We start from the raw sequence: 21769 nt of genomic DNA, 5'->3' as shown, positions 1-21769 counted from the left end.
TCTTGTTTTTTTAAAAAAGCCACTATTTGTTGTGGTGGTTGGTCCTAAGAAAAGTATAATTTTGCCACCAGTTGTTCCCTTCATTTTTCTGTAAAAATAAGGTTTAATTGCTCAAGGTTTGTGCATAGTTTTGCATTTTTCTTCTTTGATGATTCTGACTCGTCAATTTTTACAGCAGATTATTAAGGTAGATTTGTATAGGACTACTCAAAAGCTATTAACATTTATTTCTTGTTCATCTCAGTTAGACAGAGCCTTTGACTTAAGGACACTTAAGAGTTCTAGTTCTCAGCCATGTGCTTGGATCATTCACTACTTCTGTCTTGAGTTCTCTGCCTGTAATATGGGTATAGCAACTCCTCTCAAAGCTAAACAAATATTGCAAAGAAGAGTGCATGTTGAGAGTGCAGCACATAATGGCAACATTAGTGGACTAGTGGCTAATAGTATGTTTGTGTACTGTGTGTCTCTTGCTTTTAGTTCCTGCCTCTCTGAAGGTACCAGAAAATATGCAGCCAAGGTACCTTGAAGATGAAGGTCTGTATACAGGAGTGCGTCCTGCTGTGTCACTGTCAAACCAAAATATTGTAGAGAACAGGATTCTCAAGCAAGAACAGGTGACATTGTCCTCTTCTTTTTCTCATTTTGGTGCCACGAATGCAGGCATTTTCTGGGAGGCAACTACAGTACCTGGTGATTCTCAAATGACTCATTCAAGCAGTGCCTCACTTCAGCATCATAAAAGTTAATGCAGGCGGAAGCTTCCTTCACACAATGCAGGAAAAGATGTGGCCTTGTGATTTTCGGTGGCTAGGTGATCCTGCCACGTTGACAAGGGTCTCTCCTCTGCAATCCAGCCCAAGGGCCCTTGAGGTTGATCCATGTGAGCTGTGTCCCTTTCATTTTAGCATTGACTTCAGGATTTCAAATGGCTGGGTTTTCATCTTGTTTCCCTTTTAACAAAACTTCCGTTTCCCTGGTAGTGGGAAAGGCTTTGTGTTTTGCAGGGTGAACTAAATATTCTTACAAATCTATTCAAGATTTCACGGTAGAATTATTTAAACAACATAAATGTGTATGGCATAAGAGCTGAAAATCAGCTGCGTGTGTGTCTTAATTAATCGACAAAGTGAACGACAGGCAACTGGTTGTTTCATTTCAGGTTTTCAGAATGCAGATACAGAACTGACAGAGCTGGTCAGACCGTATTTTAAACATTTAGCTATCTTCAACCATGCAGTCTTATCGATTTATTTTTTAATAAAACAATGAACACGATCTGTCATTGTATGGGCAGAGTTGTCAGTCAGTGCTGTCTGAGCCCTGAGGAAAGTGCAGGCGTAGAGCTCAACTAAGCGCAGGCATAGTGCCTCAAGTACTGTGTGCCAGACAAAAGAGCTATGGGGGGAATAGAACATTTGTTCCTTTAATGGCCTGTTGTGCTGTGTGTGTGGCAATCCCTAAAGGAACAAAGCTCTGTGGGGTTTTCTGCGATCCCTTTGTGGGTGGGTGGTTATGACCGCATGGAAGTGTGCCGTGCCCAATGTTGCATATCCCATTACTTTAAAAGCACTTAATTCTGGTGATGGACACATGAATCCTGGATGCACACACCTTGCAGGATCACGGCAACTATTTAGCCAATTAAAAGCCTTTCTAAGCTACGCAGTATCTACAAAATCTAGACAGTGTGCAGAAATAAAAGCTTTGAAATGGTTATCATAAAAACAGAGATTTAGTAATTTGTCTATGGGTCAGGGAAAGGCTGAATGAAAAGAGATGACTTTGCAAGATGTCTGAAGCAGCTGAGAGGTGATGTTTGGCAGAGAGAAGGGAGTGGCGGAATGTAGGGTTAATGATGGAAAGTCATTGGACTTCCATTTATTGAAGATAGTTTTGGGTGAAGTGCAGGCATTTTTATTGTCTTCTATTGTTTGTAGGGGAAAAGGTGGTTTGGAGATGATGGCCAGATTCGGGCTTTGCCCAATCCAGTTAAACAGTCTCTTACTAGACCTCCAATATTCCCAGTCGAGGACGGGAAAGAACCAGAGCTGGTGACATTTTATAAAAAGGTGAGTTTGTTACTACCTCTTACTGATCTGTCAGAGCAGTGTGGCCTACTGGATAAGAAGATTAAATTATTCTGGCTTAAAAGACTGGGCAGTTTTTCAGCCTTGGAGCCAGCTATTTAAACAGACCCCAACTCCTCCTGTGCAATCGGTGTAGTTTCACATTCACACTTGTGGAACTGAAACGACTCTAGGCTCCATAGCAATGTATTGAAGTGGGTCTGGTTTGGCGCTGGCTCACACTGACTTCAGGAGCAGAAGCCAAGCAGGAGGCTAGGATTTGTATGCACAATTCACCTCACATGAAATATTTTGTGACCTGGAGCGTACATAAAGATTTCTGTACACCTTGTGCTTGCAGTCTGTCCGCCTTACTAATTTTGGGATTTTGTGGCAAATGAATTAGATGTACAACCAAAGTTTCATGTTTCATATGATAGGGCGCGTGAGGGAGACACATATCAGCCCTAGATTCATTTATTCCTCCCCTGCCTCTTTTCTTTGCATGCTGACTTTGGTACTGCAGTCCTTGCCAGTTAATTTTTTTTTTTATAAATATTTTATTAAGTTTCCACAATAAAAGACAAAGAAAATACAAAATCACAAAAAATACAATACAAAAATACAAACATTAAACACATCAAAAGAAAAAGAAAAAAGAGAGAACAAAAAACAAAAATTCCCTCTTTCTTAATTTCTCATCTTCAATTAGCTTATTTTCCGGACTTCCTCACATCTCCCGTTCTTATATCCCCTTTTTAAAAAATTAATTCAGCAAATTCATAACATATTAATTGATCTGTTGTTAATCCAATCTTACATTTTACTTTGTTGCTAGAGCCCCTGCAATTCATTTCAATGTCCTTAACATTCATAAATTTTACAATATTTCTGCAAATAAGTTTTAAATTTCTTCCAATCTTCCTCCACCGTCTCCTCTCCCTGGTCTCTGATTCTGCCAGTCATTTCCGCCTGCAGTCCTTGCCAGTTAAAACCAGTGTTTCCCATTTCATGCAATACAATAACTCTGGTTTAACATTGGTGTGATGGGATGATGAGCTGCTTGTGCGTAAAATCGTAGTCCCTCAGAGTTTGTTCAAGTCCACAAACCTCTGTCTGTGACGGAGCCCCTCAAACATGGCTCCTCTAGTCACTGGCAGATTCCGACAGTGGCTGCTTTCGGAATCACTTCCAACATAAAAGCTCCTTAACGGAAACACGTCTTCTGGACTCACGGCGTGACAGTTTCCGGCGAGGAGTGGGTCTCCCTATGGGAGGTCCAGAAACCTCCCCACTGTTCTCGCTGGACGTGTCCCTGAGCCCTCCCTCTTGCTCGCTTTCCCTCAGAGACCCACCTCTCCCCCTGCTGGTTCCTGCTTCAGCTGCTGGGTCTCTCCCAACCTCCGTGAGCCCTTCCACCAACTGTCCCTCCGATGGCAGTTCCCTGACAATTGGTTTGCTAACAGGGAACTTATACCATGTTCCTGGTTAGTAAATTGTCATTAAACTAGAGTTCCTAATTTTGGACATAGTGGAGTGTTGGGATACTGCCAGGGAGACAAAGTCCATCATGGCCCCCAAGCCGCCTCCGGACGTCCATCGATCTCCCGTAGACACGCAGTATCAACAATTAGCGACACGAGCTCCAGAAATAGCCTGCCACATTCCAGAGCCGCTGCACGCTCTATCAGCAGATAATGCACAGCGGAATATGCACGCAGGAGAGTATTATTTACAAGTTTATTCAGCGTTGGTCAGAACAAAGAAAACATGACTGCCAGCTTCAGTGTCTCTGGCACAGAGAGAGAAACGAAAGCAAAGACACAACATAGACTTCCTGTGAACAGGAAATACGCAGACTCTGTGACTCACAAAGCCTGCACCCTTTTAAGGTGGAACGGAAATATCCTAACATGGAGAACTCTGTTTCAAACAGTGTTGCAGTACTGAAGCCAGTGTATGAGGCGTGGGGAAGAGCGAGGCTCAACACTCACTTCCAGCTTGGCAACCCATCGTTTAGCAAGCCAGGATTTCTATGATTCTATAGGAGTGCTCTGATGGTGTTTCCTGCTTGGCAGGGGGTTGGACTCGATGGCCCTTGTGGTCTCTTCCAACTCTATGATTCTATGATTCTGTAGGATCATTACATCCAAAAGGGGCCAAGATGTGCATTTGGGGTTTGATGGCTCTGTTCTTTCCTGCTCTAATGTACACCTCAGAGAACTGTTTAAATTTTTTCAAACCTCTGCTTTGTGTTTGCATTTTTAATCTGCTTCCTAGGCCATAAAAATGAGGCTTGTTAATCAGTACATTGTCGGATCCGGGGACCCTCAGGGGCAGTTTCAGCTGGATGTCGATATTTCTGGATTAATATTCACTCACCACCCCTGCTTCAGCCGTGAGCATGTCTTAGCTACTAAGCTGGCTCAGTTGTATGATCAGTATCTATCAAGGAGACAGAAAAATATTACCGAACTTCTTACAGATAAGGTAATGTCATAGTTTTTTGAAGCTTCACAGTAAAATAGAAATCCTGGTGAAGCATTGCAAATATACCTTTCATAACATGTTTGATGAGGATATAAAGGTAAAGGGACCCCTGACCATTAGGTCCAGTTGTGACCGACTCTGGGGTTGCGGTGCTCATCTCGCTTTATTGGCTGAGGGAGCCGGCGTACAGCTTCCGGGTCATGTGGCCAGCATGACTAAGCCCCTTCTGGCGAACCAGAGCAGCGCACGGAAACGCCGTTTACCTTCCCACTGGAGCAGTACCTATTTATCTACTTGCACTTTGATGTGCTTTCGAACTGCTAGGTTGGCAGGAGCAGGGACCGAGCAACGGGAGCTCACCCCGTCGTGGGGATTCGAACTGCCAGCCTTCTCATGGGCAAGTCCTAGGCTCTGTGGTTTAACCCACAGCGCCACCCGCATCCCTTTTTCATGAGGGTATATTTTTATTGATTTTTTTTTAAAAAATTATTGATGATTTATTTTTATTGATGAGGATATAGCAAGTGTCTAAAGATCCACTTTTATATATTTTATATGACAGAAAGAAGCTATCGCTCGCCTGTCACCTGTCTCTGAGTTCTGCCTAAGTGTAGAATCTTCTTTTCTCTACCAGTTTTTTAGGTTGAGTACAGTAACACAATTACAATATATCAATTAAACTCTTCCCCCCCCCCTGATTTATTTTTAAGCTGCGTGCTCTGAGAAATGCCTTGGAGAATATTTCAGATCCTGGCGAAGGTGGGATTCTTAATCCAGTAGCAAAACAAAGCAGAACTGAATACAAGATTGAAATAAGGCAAGTAGAGGACACTTTTGTATTTACTGTGTCTTGTGCATGTGTAGAAAGGTTATCCAACTTGACGTTTGAAGGCCTAGTTTCTGTGACATGATCAGCTCCCTGAACCACTGCTCTAGTCTGCTCATTACTTGCCCTATCCCGGACACTTGCCAAGCAGTCAGAAAAGAACAAATGGATGCCTTTTTTCTTTTCTTGGCCCCTCCCCAAAAGCTATTTTACAAAGATTGTCAGGCACACTGCCTCCAGCAGGCCTGACAACCTTTGTACAGTGGTGCCTCGCAAGACAAAATTAAGTTTTTTCGTCTTGCAAAGCAACCCTATTAGCGGCTTAGCGGATTAGCGCTATTAGCGGTTTAGCGGCTATTAAAGGCTTAGCGGCTAAAAGGCTATTAGCGGCTTAGAAAAGAGGGGGGGAGCGGAAAAAAATCTCAAGACTCGCAAGACATTTTCGTCTTGCAAAGCAAGCCCATAGGGAAATTCGTCCTGCGAAGCAGCTCAAAAACGGAAAACCCTTTCGTCTAGCGGGTTTTCCGTCTTGCGAGGCATTCGTCTTGCGGGGCACCACTGTAGAAAGTTTTGAAAAAGGGTCCAGTTCATTCCATTCTTGGTTGGTCCCTTTCCCCTCATACCTTTAGCTGGTGGTCCAGGCGGCGCTTGTCATGTCTTTTCTTTCTTTCTGCCTGTGGGAAATGAAGATGCTGGGCAAGTCCGTTCGGACTTTTTCCTTCAAAAGGAAAAAGAGCAAGAAAGGAAGTTGTGTTTCCTGTTGCTAAGGTCACGCCATGGAGTCCAGCCCTGGCAACTCCTCTGTGTGAGAAAGTCCTTTCTGCTCATGCAAATCTGGATCAAAGTCTTAGTGTTCTGAGCCCCTCATAGGCATGACATCCAACTGGGTCATACTCAGAGTAGACCCATTGAAATCAGTGGACTTCAGTTAATCAACTGAAGTCCATGTATTTTAATGGGTCTACTCTGACTATTAGTTGGCTATAACCCGTTGTTCTCAATGGCTTCATTCTGTATGTGCCTCTATTCAGAAAATAGATAATTAAATATATGGATATAAATAAATTGACTTTGTGGGTTTTTTTAACTGACACAATAATACATACCTTCAGTAAGTATTACTTCATAGGATCACTGTAATTGCTGTTTATGCATGCTGGCTATAATTCAGCCCATAGCCATGTGTATGAATTTTTGGCTTGCACATATTTGGCTTGCACATCATGGGACTTGCACATATTTGTGGGCTGGTTGGCAGCCACAACCATTGGCATGTTCCTGATGTGGTTTGTTTTAATGAACTCAATCTGAGCTGGAGATCTCTAGTTGGGGAAATGATAATTGGCTATTAAGAATCACATAGTGCAGGTCCAAGGAGCTGCATCCAGTTATGGGATGGTGGGTTGAATGTTGAACTGGGACTGGGAAGACCTAGATTAAAATCCCTATCAGTCATGAAGCTCACTGGGCAATCATTGAACAATCACTACCTCTCGGCCACATCTACCTTTTAAGGTGGTTGTGTAAACAAAATAGATGGGGTAGAGAGAACCATGAGCAAACTGGAGCAGGAAATGTGGGATAAAAATACAATAAATAATCGATACAATAAAATCTTCGTTTTAATGTTTTGTTTGGTCACATTTCTATTTGCTGTTTTGAGCACCTCCAGTGGAAAGGACAAATAAATACATTTATAATAAACTTTTAAGCGATGACCAAACTAGATGCATCACAGTGTACGTGAGTCCTAAAGGTTTTGGGTTTTGTTTATCTTTCATGCAGCCACAAGGCCGCTTTACTTGAGCAGTAGTAAGGGAGAGGGGATGCTTTAATCATTTTCTCTCTTCGCTCTTTCGCCAGTAGCTTTACCCTAATAATAGAATTATAGAATTGCAGAGTTGGAAGGGGCGACCAGGACTTCCGGAGGCGGCGCGCTCAGCAATGGCGGTCCTCTTCAGTTGCTGAAGAGGGGCTCCGCGGAAAAGGGTCGTGCGCTGCGGCACAGCGACGACCCACTTAGAGAAACCACGGGTAGAGTGAGCCCGTGGCCGTGGGGTTCGGCGGGCACCAGAAGCGACCTCGGAAATGCAGAAGAGACCCCGTAAGGGGTATCGGAACGTGGAGGGGGTAGCGGTGCTGTGAATCCATCGCTCTTTCCGCGGAAGTGAAGCCGCGCGGCTGCTGCTGGTCAGCGCTGACCTTTCTTCCTCGAACAACTGAACTGAAACAACTTACTCGTGAGTAAGAAACCTGAGGCTTTATTTGAACCTAATTTGGCGAAATTTGGCTGAAAGCGGGAGACGCTAAAAAGGAAGTCAGTCTTCCGGCTCTGTTTAAAGTATCGAGCAAAGACTTTTCTAAAGCGGAAGCATTGAAAGGAGGCTAAAAGAAGTGGGAATTTACTTTGCAAATTTGGTCTGGACTGTTTAAAACCTAAAAAAAAGTTATAACAGCTTTATAAGTGGATAAAGACTGTGGCTCCTCTTTCTATGTACCCGTGGATTACAAAGTTATGAAACCTGGCTCTCGGTCTGCATGGATACAAGTAACATCGGACTGCGGTAACTGTATATAAAACATAAAGCTATATCGGGCTACTTTGTACTGGAAAAAAAGGAACTGTTGCATGCACCTTTGTTAAGAACTTTTATTCTCTGCAGTTAAAATTGAATGGAGGGTTCCCCCTGTTCTGGACTTTATTTAATTCTTTTTTTGTGGGAACTTAATGGCAGAAACTTTCTATCCTTCCTTCCTAATTTTTTTCTTTTGGGAGCTCCCCCTACTGGATTATAGAATTATTAGTCTCTGAGAACTGCCGGTTGATTTGGAACTTTTTATATCTGGATGTTTACTTTCTTTTGGATTGTTTCCCATGGGATTTACAATTTGACCTTGAATCAGGGACAGCTGTGGAATGAGTGGCGCACCAAAAACAAGGGCTGGAAAGAAAGCAAAACAAACTGAACTCTTGCAAACAACTCTGCCTGTGCAGTTACGTAGATCGTCTGTTCCAATTGTGACAGGTCTGCAAGAAGGACAACCTATACAGCCACCTCTTGGGGAGATGGCTGCTGGAGGGCTAGATCCTGTCTCTAAAGAAATATTGGACCAACTGGCAGCTTTGAATAAGAAAGCTGATGAACAAGCAGCTAGATTTGATGAACAATCTGCTAAATTTGACCAGGTGACAGCTTCAATTAATAAATTGACAGACCAGGTCACTAAGAATACACAGGCAATAGGTAATATCGAAAAGACTACAACAGAAAATCGAAAATTAGTCGAAGAAGTAAACATAAAAGCAGACGAAAATAAAAAGAGGATAGAGGAATTAAGAGGGGAGGTAAGACCACTGAGTAGACAGGTTACTGAATAGCAAGCGTACCTGTCCCTGGCAGAACTGAAAAATAGGGAAAGCAATCTCAGGCTTAGAAATATCCCAGAATCAGAAAAAGAGGACTTGATTGGCTTTTTGACAACAGAAATATCTAAGTTCTGGGGATTGGCAGAAGAGAAGGACTTTAAAATCGTCACCGCCTTTAGATTAGGAAGAGTGGTCAAGAAGGATAAACCAAGAGATTGCTTGATCATTTTGAGATCCAAGCAAGAAAAAGATAACATACTCGGCCTGCACTTTAAAAATTCATTGGTGATTCAGGGAAAGACGGCAGAAATCTTCAGAGATATACCAAAACAGTTATTGGACTTAAGAGCTACATATAAAGACCTAGCAAGCCTATTGAGAAACAACACAATCCCTTATAGGTGGGAATTCCCTCAAGGACTATCCTTTACCTTGAAAGGGAGGAAGGTAAGAATCAGAACAGCAGAGGAGCAAGAAAAGTTCCTAAACGACCACGGGGAGGACCTTCGGAAAGGAGTAGCAGGAGCCTGGCCACCTTCTTCGTTTGGCCTCAACCCGGTTCCACCTCCAGATAAAGAAGACAAAGGAGACATTCCCACTGACAAATAAATTGATCCAGGATGTCTCTGCAGCTTCTTAGTTGGAACATTAATGGCGCAAATTCTCCCGAAAAAAGGAAAAAGATTTTTCATATATTAAGAAAAGAACAATTGGACGTCATTTGCCTTCAAGAAACTCATGTGTCTAGGCTCCACAGGAGAGTGCTAATCAACAAGAGACTAGGCCAAGAGTTTATTTCATCAGACAAGGTTAAAAAAAGAGGAGTGGTGATCTATGCAAAGGAGAGCCTAGCACCAAAATTGGTGTTTAAAGATGAACAAGGAAGAATTTTGGCGATTGAAATACAATCACAAGGAGAAAAATTTTTGATAGTTGGAATATATGCACCAAACGACGGGAAGTCGGAATTTTATAGGAGGCTGCATGAGACAATGCTGGACCATATTGACTATACCAACATCATTTTGATGGGAGATATGAATGGGGTAGTCTCCACTTACATGGATAAGTCACAAAACCAAAATTTGAACAAAGACAGCAGACTTCCAAAGACCTTTTTTGAACTCACAGACAATATGGACCTGATTGATATTTGGAGGACAAAGAACCCTCTAGGTAAGGAGGGAACATTCTTTTCTGAGACCCACCTATCATGGACAAGAATCGACCAAATCTGGACATCTAGAGGACTGGCACCTAAGACAAAAAAAATAGAGATCTGCCCTAAAACTTGCTCTGACCATAACGCTTTGAAAATGGACTTGAGACTCACACCAGCTGGATCCTTCAGATGGAGAATGAATGACTATTTGTTTAGAGATCAGGAGATCGTGAAGAAGGCCCAAAAAACGTTGAAAGACTATTTTGAAATAAATTTGAATACTTCGGTGGAAAAGAAAACAATCTGGGACGCGAGCAAAGCTGTTATGAGAGGGTTCCTGATACAACAGAACACTATTAAGAAGAAACTCTGGAATGGCAAAAAGGACAAGATTCTGGACAAAATAAGAGATGGAGAAAAAAAGCTGAGACTAAATCCAAAATCAAAAGAAGTTTTAAGAGAAATAAAATTCTATCAAGCACAATATACGAAATTGATAAACCAAGAAATTGAATGGAAAATTAAACAGATGAAACAAAGATCATTTGAATCGGCAAATAAATGTGGGAAGCTGCTGGCATGGCAGCTGAAAAAGAGACAAAAATTGAACTTTGTTACCAATCTGGAGGTTGAAGGAGAATGTATTCAGAAACCAGAAGAAATTAGAAAGTGTTTCCAGAGATACTTTAAAAAATTGTATACCCAAGGACCACAAGCAGAGATTGAAATAAATAATTTTCTAAAAAGTTATGGCCTGCAAAAGTTAACACAAGACAAACAAACAGCCCTGAACTACAAAATAACACAACAGGAAATTGAAAGAGCCATTCAGAACATGCAAACAGGCAAATCCCCAGGCCCAGACGGACTTACCTCCAAATATTATAAGACACTGAAGGAATATCTGACACAGCCACTAATGGAAGTATGTAACCAGATTATGGAAGGGAAGGGGGCACCAGAATCGTGGAAAGAAGCATTTATTACTCTGATACCAAAATTGGAATCTGAAAAGACTCAACTTAAGAATTATCGTCCCATCTCACTCCTAAATGTGGATTACAAAATTTTTGCTGATATCTTAGCAAACAGACTGAAAAGAGTTTTGAACGAAGTAATTCATAAGGACCAAGCAGGCTTTCTCCCTGGTAGGCATTTGTCTGATAACACTAGGAATATCATTGATGTTTTGGAGTTACTACAGACAAATATGAATACGAAAGCAGTCTTGATTTTCATAGACGCGGAGAAGGCCTTTGACAATATATCTTGGAATTTTATGAAGAAAAATTTGGAAGGGATGGGAGTGGGAAGGGCGTTTCAAAATGGTATCGAAGCAATCTATTCAGATCAAAAGACTAAATTGATAGTAAACAGTGTGGTGACAGAGGAGTTTAAAATTGAAAAAGGGACACGACGGGGTGCCCCCTATCACCCTTGCTATTTATTTCTGTCCTGGAGGTGTTGCTGAACTTGATTAGGAGAGACCAGCTGGTGGAAGGAATACAGGTCGGAGAAAAACAATACAAACTTAAGGCCTTTGCAGATGATTTGGTTTTGACATTACAGGAGCCAGAAACCAGTACAAAAAGAGCTTTAGAACTAATTTCTGAGTTTGGTCGGGTGGCGGGATTCAGGTTGAACAAACAAAAAACTAAGGTTTTGGCAAAAAACTTGACACCTTTAGAAATAGATGGGTTCCAGAAGGAAACAGAATTAAATGTGGTTACAAAAGTGAAATACTTGGGGGTTAACTTGACTGGGAGAAATTTGAATTTATTTAAGGATAATTATGAAAAATGCTGGTCGGAAATTAAAAAGGACTTAGAAACTTGGTCAAGATTGAAACTTTCCTTGTCGGGAAGAATTGCAGCAGTAAAGATGAATGTATTGCCAAGAATGTTGTTTTTGTTTCAAACCCTTCAGATCGTGGACAGAGTGGAATGTTTTGGAAAGTGGCAGAGGGATATCACGAAGTTTGTCTGGCAGGACAAAAAGCCCCGAATAAAATTTAAGATATTAACAGATGCAAAGGAAAGAGGGGGGTTTGCCCTGCCGGACTTAAGATTGTATTATGAAGCTGCATCCTTCTGCTGGATGAAAGATTGGTTTCTGTTAGAAAACACTGATGTCCTAGATCTGGAAGGGTATAGTAATGCTCTTGGGTGGCATGCATATTTGTGGTACGACAAGGCAAAGTCTCATAAATTGTTTAAAAACCATATTGTCAGGAAAGCGCTATTCATTGTCTGGACTAAATACAAGGACTTACTTGAAAGTAAGACCCCGAGGTGGTTATCACCGACGGAGGCTAAGGCCATAAAATTACGTAATATGGAGAGTGGCTGGGTAAAATATTGTGAGATAATAGAAAGAGATGGTGATACTTGGAGGTTGCAGAGTTTTGAAAAATTGAAAGGAAAGGTGCGAGACTGGTTTCATTATGCCCAAATTTTAGAGATTTTCAAAAAGGACAAAAAAATTGGCTTCCAGGTGGAAAAATCAAAATTAGAGACAGAACTACTTGAACCCAAGACGAAAGTGCTTTCAAGAATGTATAACTTGTTGCTTAAATGGAATACACAAGATGAGACAGTTAAATCAGCTATGATAAAATGGGCACAGGACATTGGGTACAACATTATGTCTGAAGACTGGGAAAGGTTGTGGACTACTGGTATGAAATTTACGGCATGTAGTGCCTTAAAAGAAAACATTATGAAAATGGTATACAGGTGGTACATGACCCCAGTCAAACTTGCAAAGATATATCATTTGTCTGATAATAAATGTTGGAAATGTAAGGAGGCTGAAGGAACATTTTTTCACCTCTGGTGGACATGCCCGAGGGTGAAGGCTTTTTGGGAAATGATTTATAATGAGTTGAAAAAGGTGTTTAGGTACACCTTTCATAAGAAACCAGAGGCCTTCCTCCTGGGCATTGTAGGCCAGAGAGTGTCAAAGAAAGATAGAACTTTCTTTCTATATGCAACTACAGCAGCAAGAATTCTTATAGCCAAATATTGGAAGGCACAGGAGCTACCCACACTGGAAGAATGGCACTCGCAGCTGATGGACTACATGGAATTAGCCGAAATGACAGGCAGAATCCGAGATCTGGGAGAAGAGGCAGTGGAAGAGGACTGGAAAAAATTCAAGGACTATTTACAAAAACATTATAAGTTATATGAATGTTGAGAATTTGCTAAGCTTTCGGGAAAAACATGCTTCAGTATTGAGATTGGTGAATGATGGAAACTAAGTTATGATTTTGAAAAGTATAAATTGCAGAATATATAACTAAATGAAAACACAAAAACATATAAAATAAGGTATTAATTTGCTGTTTATTTTTATTGTAAAGAAAGCAGGGGATGGAGGACTTGGGGAAGTCCGGTTGATTATGAAAATTGATTTGAAAAAGTGAATTTTTCTTTTCTTTTTATAATTTCTTTTCTTTCTGTAAAATCGCTTTTGTTGTGTTACTGACGATGTATTCTCACCCTGGAAAAAAAGCAATAAAAAAACTATTTTAAAAAAAAAAGGAAGGGGCGACCAGGATCATCTGTCCAACTCCCTGCAGTGCAGGAACCCTAAGGCTCAATTGAATCCAGCGCATTGCAATCGGGAAAGTTAAATGTCAACACACCATTTGACTTTTAATGGTGCATGTATTCAGTGTGTGGTTCCCTCTAATGGCATGTGTGTTTGTGTGCACAGGCAGACAAGACGACTTCGTGATGTTGAGCAAGAAAGAGATCGGACATTGCTTAAGGCCATTATCAAAGTTTGGAAAGAAATTAAATCCCTGCGTGATTTCCAGAAGTTCACTAACACACCCCTGAAGCTCTACCTGAGGAAGTATGTTTTTACAGAAACTTGGTTGTTCGTTGTAGCAGTAAGATAAGATTTAATGCTTCCATTTGGTGCTGATTCCTTTCTAAGGTCTAATGTACTACCCTAGCCTACTCATGGGGTTGAATGTTCCTCCAGACCATAACATAAAAAATCCCAACAAACAGAAATCTAGCATGTCAATCAACCCAAAGACTTATTTCAGTTCATTTTTAAATCTTTGTATCCTACTTTCCCATTAATAGAAACACCCAACGTGCCCAACAAGAGTTTAAGATATTCATTAAAAACAAGTACAGTAAATCAGTTGCAAAATAAAGTGTAACTCGGCAAAACCAACACAGCTGGTGACACTAACCCTGAAGTCCAAAAGACTTCCAATAATTTTAACCCCACATCAAAAGCCCAAAGGAGCAAAGAAGGCAGATGGAACGGTCAAAGTTGTCGCTGTATTAGTGTTACAGGCTACATCTCCAGTTAGTACTTTCAACAGTTGAGTTTTGTACCAGTTGAAGCATTTTTCAGAAGCAGCCCTAGAAAGAGCATCTTGCTGACATTTAACCTAGAGGTTACCAAAGGCCTCCATTAACTGTAGTCAGGCTCCCTCTCCCAAACTATGAACCTTCTTTTTCAGAAAAAAAACACATACCCCATCCAAAATAGTCTAAACACCTAAATCTGGATCATTTTCACCCCCAAGCCAGAAGTACTTCTATCTTGTATGGAGTAAGTTTTTGCTTATAGCCCCATCCAACCCTCTACGATTATCATAGAATCTTAGAGCTGGAAGGGACCAAGGGTCATCTAGTCCAACCCCTGAAATTCCAGGCACCAGTGTATTCTATTTAATTTGAACTAGAATCTGCTGGAAAGGAGATGGCATTGAGACATAAGGCTGAACTAACAACCCCCTTCCAACCTTCTCTTTCTGCAAGGAGGATTTCAGCTCCTCCTCCCCCCCTTCCATTTTTAGATTTGCCGCAACTTGTTGTGGTGTCAGAACTCTGATAACCTTAAATTAACCTTATAAGTAATAAATATATTGCTTGTTGTTGAAGGGAAGATGTTGATCAAAGGTTGGAGGAGAAGGCATATGAAGCAGAAATTCAGGCTGAAATATCTGAGTTAACAGAAGAACACATTGAAGAGTATGAAAAGAAAATGGAAGAATATAAAACTGAACTTCAAGAGTGGAAATCTTGGAAGAAGGCACAGGTTTGAGAGAGCATAATTGTATATTTGAACATGCATGGGACAGGCTCAAGACTAGTTATCTAAGCCCGCCCTTCCTTCTTCCTTGCAAAATGGCATTTCTTAGATGAGATGTCATGGCGGTGGTGCAGGAGGAGAGAGGCCCATGAGGAGCTGGGGAATCTTTAAGGGCTGGGAAAACTGTCACTTGAACTTTGCAGAATTTCCCCAAAAATGGGAGGTCAGCTGCACCCCCATATATATCTGTTATTGATAATATTTATAAGTACCACAATATTTGTGTGATTTTATGATAAAATAAATCATTTGCATTCAGAAATTATGACCACAGCCAACGCAGTTTCTTTCTTTCATTTTCCAAATCTCTAGTCATCTGCACATTGCAGCCTTCCTGGGTGCCTGTGTTTCTTGAAAACTGCATGACTTTCCTCAGCTCGGCTTAGAGGAGACTGCCTCCTTTGTTCCTGACAGCTGTCTATCATTGCCTTAAAGTCTTTTTACTTTTGAAGAAATCAGTGTCATTGTTTTTAGGGCGAAAAGAAGGACTTTCCTTAAAATCAGCAACTGCACATATCTCAGGCCCTCAACAGTCATCCTTCCAGGCTTCCTTTCAAATAAACCTCAGAGGAAGAAATCATGAAGCAACTGCTTCTGTGGAGTTTTTTCAGTTCAAAGGCAGTTGGGGAGGCTGGAGAGCAGTGGGAAAATGTTTAATGGGATTGTGGGGTGAGAGGTGTACCACTCATAGCTACCACACAGTGTCACGTTAAATAAAGAGCTCTGAGAAAGAGGCAGAAGAATGGAATCTTTCACAAGGAAGGAAAGTTTTGAGAAATGGAAGGACAAGTTTCAGTACAGCTTTAATTTTTGAACCCTTTTTGTTTTACATTCTTGATAGATTTTTTATAAAATGACTACTTGTTTAATTACTTTTTATCTCACTGTTTTATCTGCCTTTAAAAAAATGTTGTGTTGTGTTGTAAATTTGTGTTTGGATTTAGGTTTTATTGTCTTTAGCTGCCTTGGATCTCAAACACACCCACACCCCAAGGAGTGTGAGATACAAGTTTGTGAATTAAATGACATTGTGTAGATACATATCTGAGTGGCAGAAGATCAGATGAGGAGCAATAGGAAAAATCTGTCATAATAATAAGTTCTGCGTGAAACTAAAAAGCAACTCATGCTAGAAATAGCAAAACTTTCTTTTCTTAGATATTTGGCACTTTTTATTATCAGTTTGGTCACTTCAAAATTATCAGAAGTAACTAATCCAAAGATAGGTCCAGTTTTTATCGATGCTCTCTGCTGAAGGGGGGAAATCTTTTTTTAACACACACAGAAAATCAGAAAGAAAAAGAAGAAAACAAGCCCAAATGCAGATGATGAAGCAGAAGAAGCATCCGAGTGTGTGGAAGGGGAACGTATGAAACCTGTTCCTCCGCCGCCCATAGTTGACAGGTTGGAGGTGGAACAGGAGGTTCGAGAGAAAGCTGCTAAGATTAGAAGGAAACCAGGAGAATCCATTCTAATTCCTGAGTTGAGCTTGACGGGGAGCGTCACTCCAAACGAGCTTTGTCCTAGGTGAGCTTATACATGAACATTTTTATGAAGGTAAGGTGGAAATGAGTTATTTAGCTCATGGTTCATACATCCCTACTTTAAAATGTTAATTTGCAACTCATTGAAATCTTAAGTTACCCTTGCTCTACAAGAAGTCATTGGATGATGTGGTGCAGTGTTCTTCCACCCCGAGGACCGCATCAGATGGATGCCCCACCCATGCAGATAGCAGGTGCAAAGAGCTGAATCTGGATCAAGATTCTGTTGTTCAAGTGTGTGTGCAGGGGGGCTTTAACCTTTTGCCCTCCTTTGGTCCCATTCAAGACTAGGCCTCCTACCCCTGGAATCTGCACTACCGAAAGAGATCCATTTGTTTTTAATATGAAGGCTTATAGCCGACTAAGTCCTACCCGTAGAAATTAAGGGGTGCAAGTTGGTCATGTTCATTGATTTCAGTAGGTCTGATCTGAGTAGAACTAGCACTGGAGGCAACCCATCCTTCTTTGGGCAATGCAAATTGCAATGCGAGGGGCCCCATTCTGGATCAGGACCACAGCAGGGAGGCAAAGGGTTAAAGCTGACCCGCACCTATACATGGTCATCCAGTGGTCAGATAATCACTGATGGAGAAGGTGGGAAGGCACCATCCTGCGTGTTGGGAGCTCTGTCATACTCTATAGATAACAAGTTTCTGCATGTTTAAAGTAATAGAAGTCCTGTCAAGCACCCCAAAAGTGAAAGACAACTTTCTGGTGAATATGCACATTTTAAGGTGATCTTTTAAAACTTGTTTCCAGGGCTGAAGTTTCAAGACGCGAAGATGTAAAGAAACGTTCTCTGTTCCTAAAAGTCCTTTTCAATTCAAAAGAGGTGTCAAGAACAGTGTCCCGGCAGATGGGCTCAGACTTTAGAGTTCATTTTGGGCAAATATTCAATTTGCAAATATTCAACTGGCCAGAGAGTTTGAAGCTGCAGGTATGTTGCATATTGTGTGTGTGTGTGTGTGTGTGTGTATTACTGTACATAGACATACATACTGAGGTCCTGTGCATTATTTATTTTATATTCCTACAAAGTAAAAAACAACAACTTCATAATATTTATCCCCGCATGGTTCACAGAGTAATTTAAACAAAACCTTATTGAAATACAGTGGTGCCCCGCAAGACGAATGCCTCGCAAGACGGAAAACCCACTAGACGAAAGGGTTTTCCGTTTTTGAGCTGCTTCACAAGACGATTTTCCCTATGGGCTTGCTTTGCAAGACGAAAACTTCTTGCGAGTGTTCCGATTTTTTTTTTGCTTTCCCCCCTTTTTCTAAGCCGCTAATAGCCTTTTAGCCGCTAATCTGCTAAGCCGCTAATAGCCGCTAAACCGCTAATAGCCGCTAAACCACTAATAGCGCTAATCCGCTAAGCCGCTAATAGGGTTGCTTCGCAAGACGAAAAAACCGCTAGACGAAGAGACTCGCGGAACGGATTAATTTTGTCTTGCGAGGCACCACTGTATTCAATATACCAATTAAAGGTAATAAACAACATAAGCAGTGCAATAAAGCAACTAAAATAGCCCTTAGAACTGCAAAGTAAAAACTTCAGTTCCAGTTTTATGAAGAGTTGCAATGAGGACCTGGCTACGTTTCCGAGCACAATTCAAAGTGTTGGTGCTGACCTTTAAAGCCCTAAACGGCCTCGGTCCAGTATATCTGAAGGAGTGTCTCCACCCCCATTGTTCTGCCCGGACACTGAGGTCCAGCGCCGAGGGCCTTCTGGCGGTTCCCTCACTGTGAGAAGCCAAGTTACAGGGAACCAGGCAGAGGGCCTTCTCGGTAGTGGCGCCCACCCTGTGGAATGCCCTCCCATCAGATGTCAAAGCGATAAACAACTACCTGACATTCGGAAGACATCTGAAGGCAGCCCTGTTCAGGGAAGTTTTTAATATGTGACATTTTTGTGTATTTTTCATCTTTGTTGGAAGCTGCCCAGAGTGGCTGGGGAAACCCAGCCAGATGGGCGGGGTACAAATAATAAATTATTATTATTATAATAATTATTATTATTACGCACAGCTCCATCTCAAAGGAATAGTCACTTGGGCCCCGGGTTGTTGGTTTTTTGTCTTTGTTTTGGTTTTTCCCAAGGAGTTGTCTGGACTGTACCACTTCAGACAACAAGTGGCGGACTTGAAGGACTGAATATTCCTCACAAAAAGTCCATTTTACATAGAGAGTTAAAACATCAGAGAAAAGACTTTTCCCCCTGTATTGCAGGGAGTTGGACTAGATGACCCTCAGGGTCCCTTCCATCGCTACAATTCTACAGTTCTGTTATTTTAGCCTAGCACCTGCACCTTCTGGCAGTTCCCTCACTGCGAGAAGGCACCACTGTAAAATCATTATTATTATTTGGCTTAGCGTGTTATCAAAAACTGGTCTAATGGTTAACATCTTGCCAGACAAACCACAGGCCGCAGCCGGGTTTCTCCTATGGTTTACAGCTTGCGGTTCATCTGGGATAGTTCAGCCATAAGCCTAGGTTTGGGTGACACCCTAAGCCAAACCCCAGCTGAGATCCACCTGCTGTAGCATTGGAAAAAACCAAGTGCCCCAGTGCCCACCATCTCTTTCCTGGAAGGCCTCGTGTTTTCTCATTTGTGGTAAGCCATAGCATGCCTGTGATTATATGCAAATGAGGGCATAGTGTGTGGAAATGAAAATGGTGTTGTGCTCTTGGCCACACAGCTCTATGAAACGGTTGGGCTCGGCAGCGCTAACCTGTTGGTGGAAGTGTTCATACCAGTCCCTGAGACTACGGTTCTTACTGGGAGAGCTCCTGTGGAAGAGATGGAATTCAGCAGTGACCAGCGTGTGCAACTGGACCATGAAGGCGTGGGAAGTGGTACAGAGTTGTCTTTTAAGTCCAAAGCTTTAGAAGTTGCTCACATGCTTGTTGCAGACCCTGTGTTGGTACATAGTGGATTGTTTGCTGCACCTGGGTTCAAATCCCCAAAGGTCTCTGGATTTTTTGTTGTTGTTGTTTAGTCGTTTAGTCGTGTCCGACTCTTCGTGACCCCCTGGACCAGAGCACGCCAGGCACTTCTGTCTTCCACTGCCTCCCACAGTTTGGTCAAACTCATGCTGGTAGCTTCGAGAACACTGTACAACCATCTCATCCTCTGTTGTCCCCGTCTCCTTGTGCCCTCCATCTTTCCCAACATCAGGGTCTTTTCCAGGGAGTCTTCTCTTCTCATGAGGTGGCCAAAGTATTGGAGCCTCAGCTTCAGGATCTGTCCTTCCAGTGAGCACTCAGGGCTGATTTCCTTCAGAATGGAGAGGTTTGATCTTCTTGCAGTCCATGGGACTCTCAAGAGTCTCCTCCAGCACCATAATTCAAAAGCATCCATTCTTCGGCGATCAGCCTTCTTTATGGTCCAGCTCTCACTTCCATACATCACTACTGGGAAAACCATAGCTTTATCTATACGGACCTTTGTTGGCAAGGTGATGTCTCTGCTTTTTAAGATGCTGTCTAGGTTTGCCATCGCCTTTCTCCCAAGGAGCAGGCGTCTTTTAATTTCGTGACTGCTGTCACCATCTGCAGTGATTATGGAGCCCAAAAAAGTAAAATCTCTCACTGCCTCCATTTCCTCCATTTCTCTGCATGCCTATGAGTTAATCTTTATCTTTCAGCCTAAAAGATCTGGGGGGGGGGGGGAAATCATATTTATATAGCAACCTGAGCTCCTCGTATGATGATAAATATAGTTAAAGAAAAGGCATTTATTACCTTATCTCTTTTTATTCCCCCCCCCGCCCCACGGAACCCTGGATCGTAAGTGTGTGTCCTTGTTCCCCCCACCACCACCCATTTTATTTTCACAAACAAGTTCTGCAGTGCAGATTTGGCTAAGGGATGGTGACGTGCCCAAGGTTACCCAGTGAGCATTATAGTTGAATGGGAGATGAGGATTGAAATCCAAGTCTGCCTGGTCCACATCCAACACACTGTTCGCTATACTGACACTCTAATTGAGTCGAACAGCTCAATACATACTGCCTTTACTTCTTTATTGGGCTGTAAAAGTCTTATTTTACAATTGTTGGTACAAGCCAGCCAAGAGCTGCATGTGTTCCATATTACACTCATGATTAATTATTTTGATTTTTCTGCAGGATTAAAATGTAGGAAAACACTTCAGGTTTCTTTCGATAAATACTCCCTAGTTTTCTTTTTCCTGTTTCTTTTATGATTATAAGCATTTACAAGGAACCTTCACTTTTTATTTATTTACTTATTTATTTATTATTTACTTACTAAATAGATATTTTGACTCACTACGGTATATTTCCTAGAGTTTGAGTTTCTAATCTGTTCAGGATGTCCTGAAATTTTGGAGAGCTCATGAGATCAGCCTATATGACCCATTTGGGGAATTTCCATGTCTAAATTTGACATGGTATCCAATGCCATTCTATAGGGCAGGAGTGGAGAGGGGTGGTGGGCTAAATCCCCACTCCAGCCTTGGTGGCCTCTGTGACATATAGGTGGGGTAGCCCACCTATTGTTGTGACCCTGATGTCTAGTGATCCATTCACTCAGGAAGTGTGATCTGAGCCACTGACTATCTAGCATGTCACTGGCATGTAACAGTTAACAAACTGGTTTGACGAAATCACCATTTGGTGAGTTTGGACAAAGCAACAAAAATTTTGTTGCTAACCAAGAATGGAAATGTTAAATCTTCTTCCTATTCTTGTGAAAAGGGTGTGGAGCTTGAGATTTCTGGCCACTCATGCATGTAACAACAAGCCACATTTTTGTTTGCTACATCTGATCATGCTAATGTGTTTGGTCTCTCATTGCAGGTGTACCATTTTCATTTGAAGCCGATGGCAGTAATAAAATTATTTTAATGACCTCAGGCAAAGTGTCCTGCAGTGTTTCCTGGGCAGTTGGAGAAAACGGGATACCCTTAATTCCACCAGCATCACAGAAGAACGCTGGAATCTCAAGGTAAATGAACTTCAGTAAGCATTTCAGAAACATTTTTAGTATATGCAGTTAGATAAATCATTCTATGGGCAAGCAGTTTCATTTTAATATCTGTTTGGTCATAAAGTAATAGAAACCCGTCTGCTCACTGCCTATAAAAGGCATTTTATTTATTATGCATGATTTCTAATTCTAGTTGTACTCAGAGTAGGCCTGTTGAAATCTCTGTACTGA

The 21769-nt window shown here is 41.7% G+C and overlaps 1 protein-coding gene across 2 annotated transcripts in view; it reads left to right on the top strand.

The window, feature by feature from the left end:
- The window catches only part of CC2D2A (coiled-coil and C2 domain containing 2A), a 66975-nt gene that overhangs the window by 16858 nt on the left and 28348 nt on the right, over window positions 1-21769 (top strand). For both annotated transcript variants that reach the window (XM_082238499.1, XM_082238500.1), the window contains exons 8-17: window positions 481-617; window positions 1941-2072; window positions 4350-4559; window positions 5270-5380; window positions 13639-13775; window positions 14828-14984; window positions 16324-16565; window positions 17342-17519; window positions 19285-19441; window positions 21409-21556. In XM_082238499.1, the coding sequence (XP_082094625.1) occupies window positions 481-617; window positions 1941-2072; window positions 4350-4559; window positions 5270-5380; window positions 13639-13775; window positions 14828-14984; window positions 16324-16565; window positions 17342-17519; window positions 19285-19441; window positions 21409-21556 (1609 nt within the window). The remainder of the gene's footprint in view (window positions 1-480; window positions 618-1940; window positions 2073-4349; window positions 4560-5269; window positions 5381-13638; window positions 13776-14827; window positions 14985-16323; window positions 16566-17341; window positions 17520-19284; window positions 19442-21408; window positions 21557-21769) is intronic.

Source organism: Podarcis vaucheri, assembly GCF_965113315.1.
Source record: "Podarcis vaucheri genome assembly, chromosome: 9".
Taxonomy (NCBI): Eukaryota; Metazoa; Chordata; class Lepidosauria; order Squamata; family Lacertidae; genus Podarcis; species Podarcis vaucheri.
Note: the sequence above shows the minus strand (reverse complement) of the source record. Positions and strands in the feature narration are given on the sequence as shown.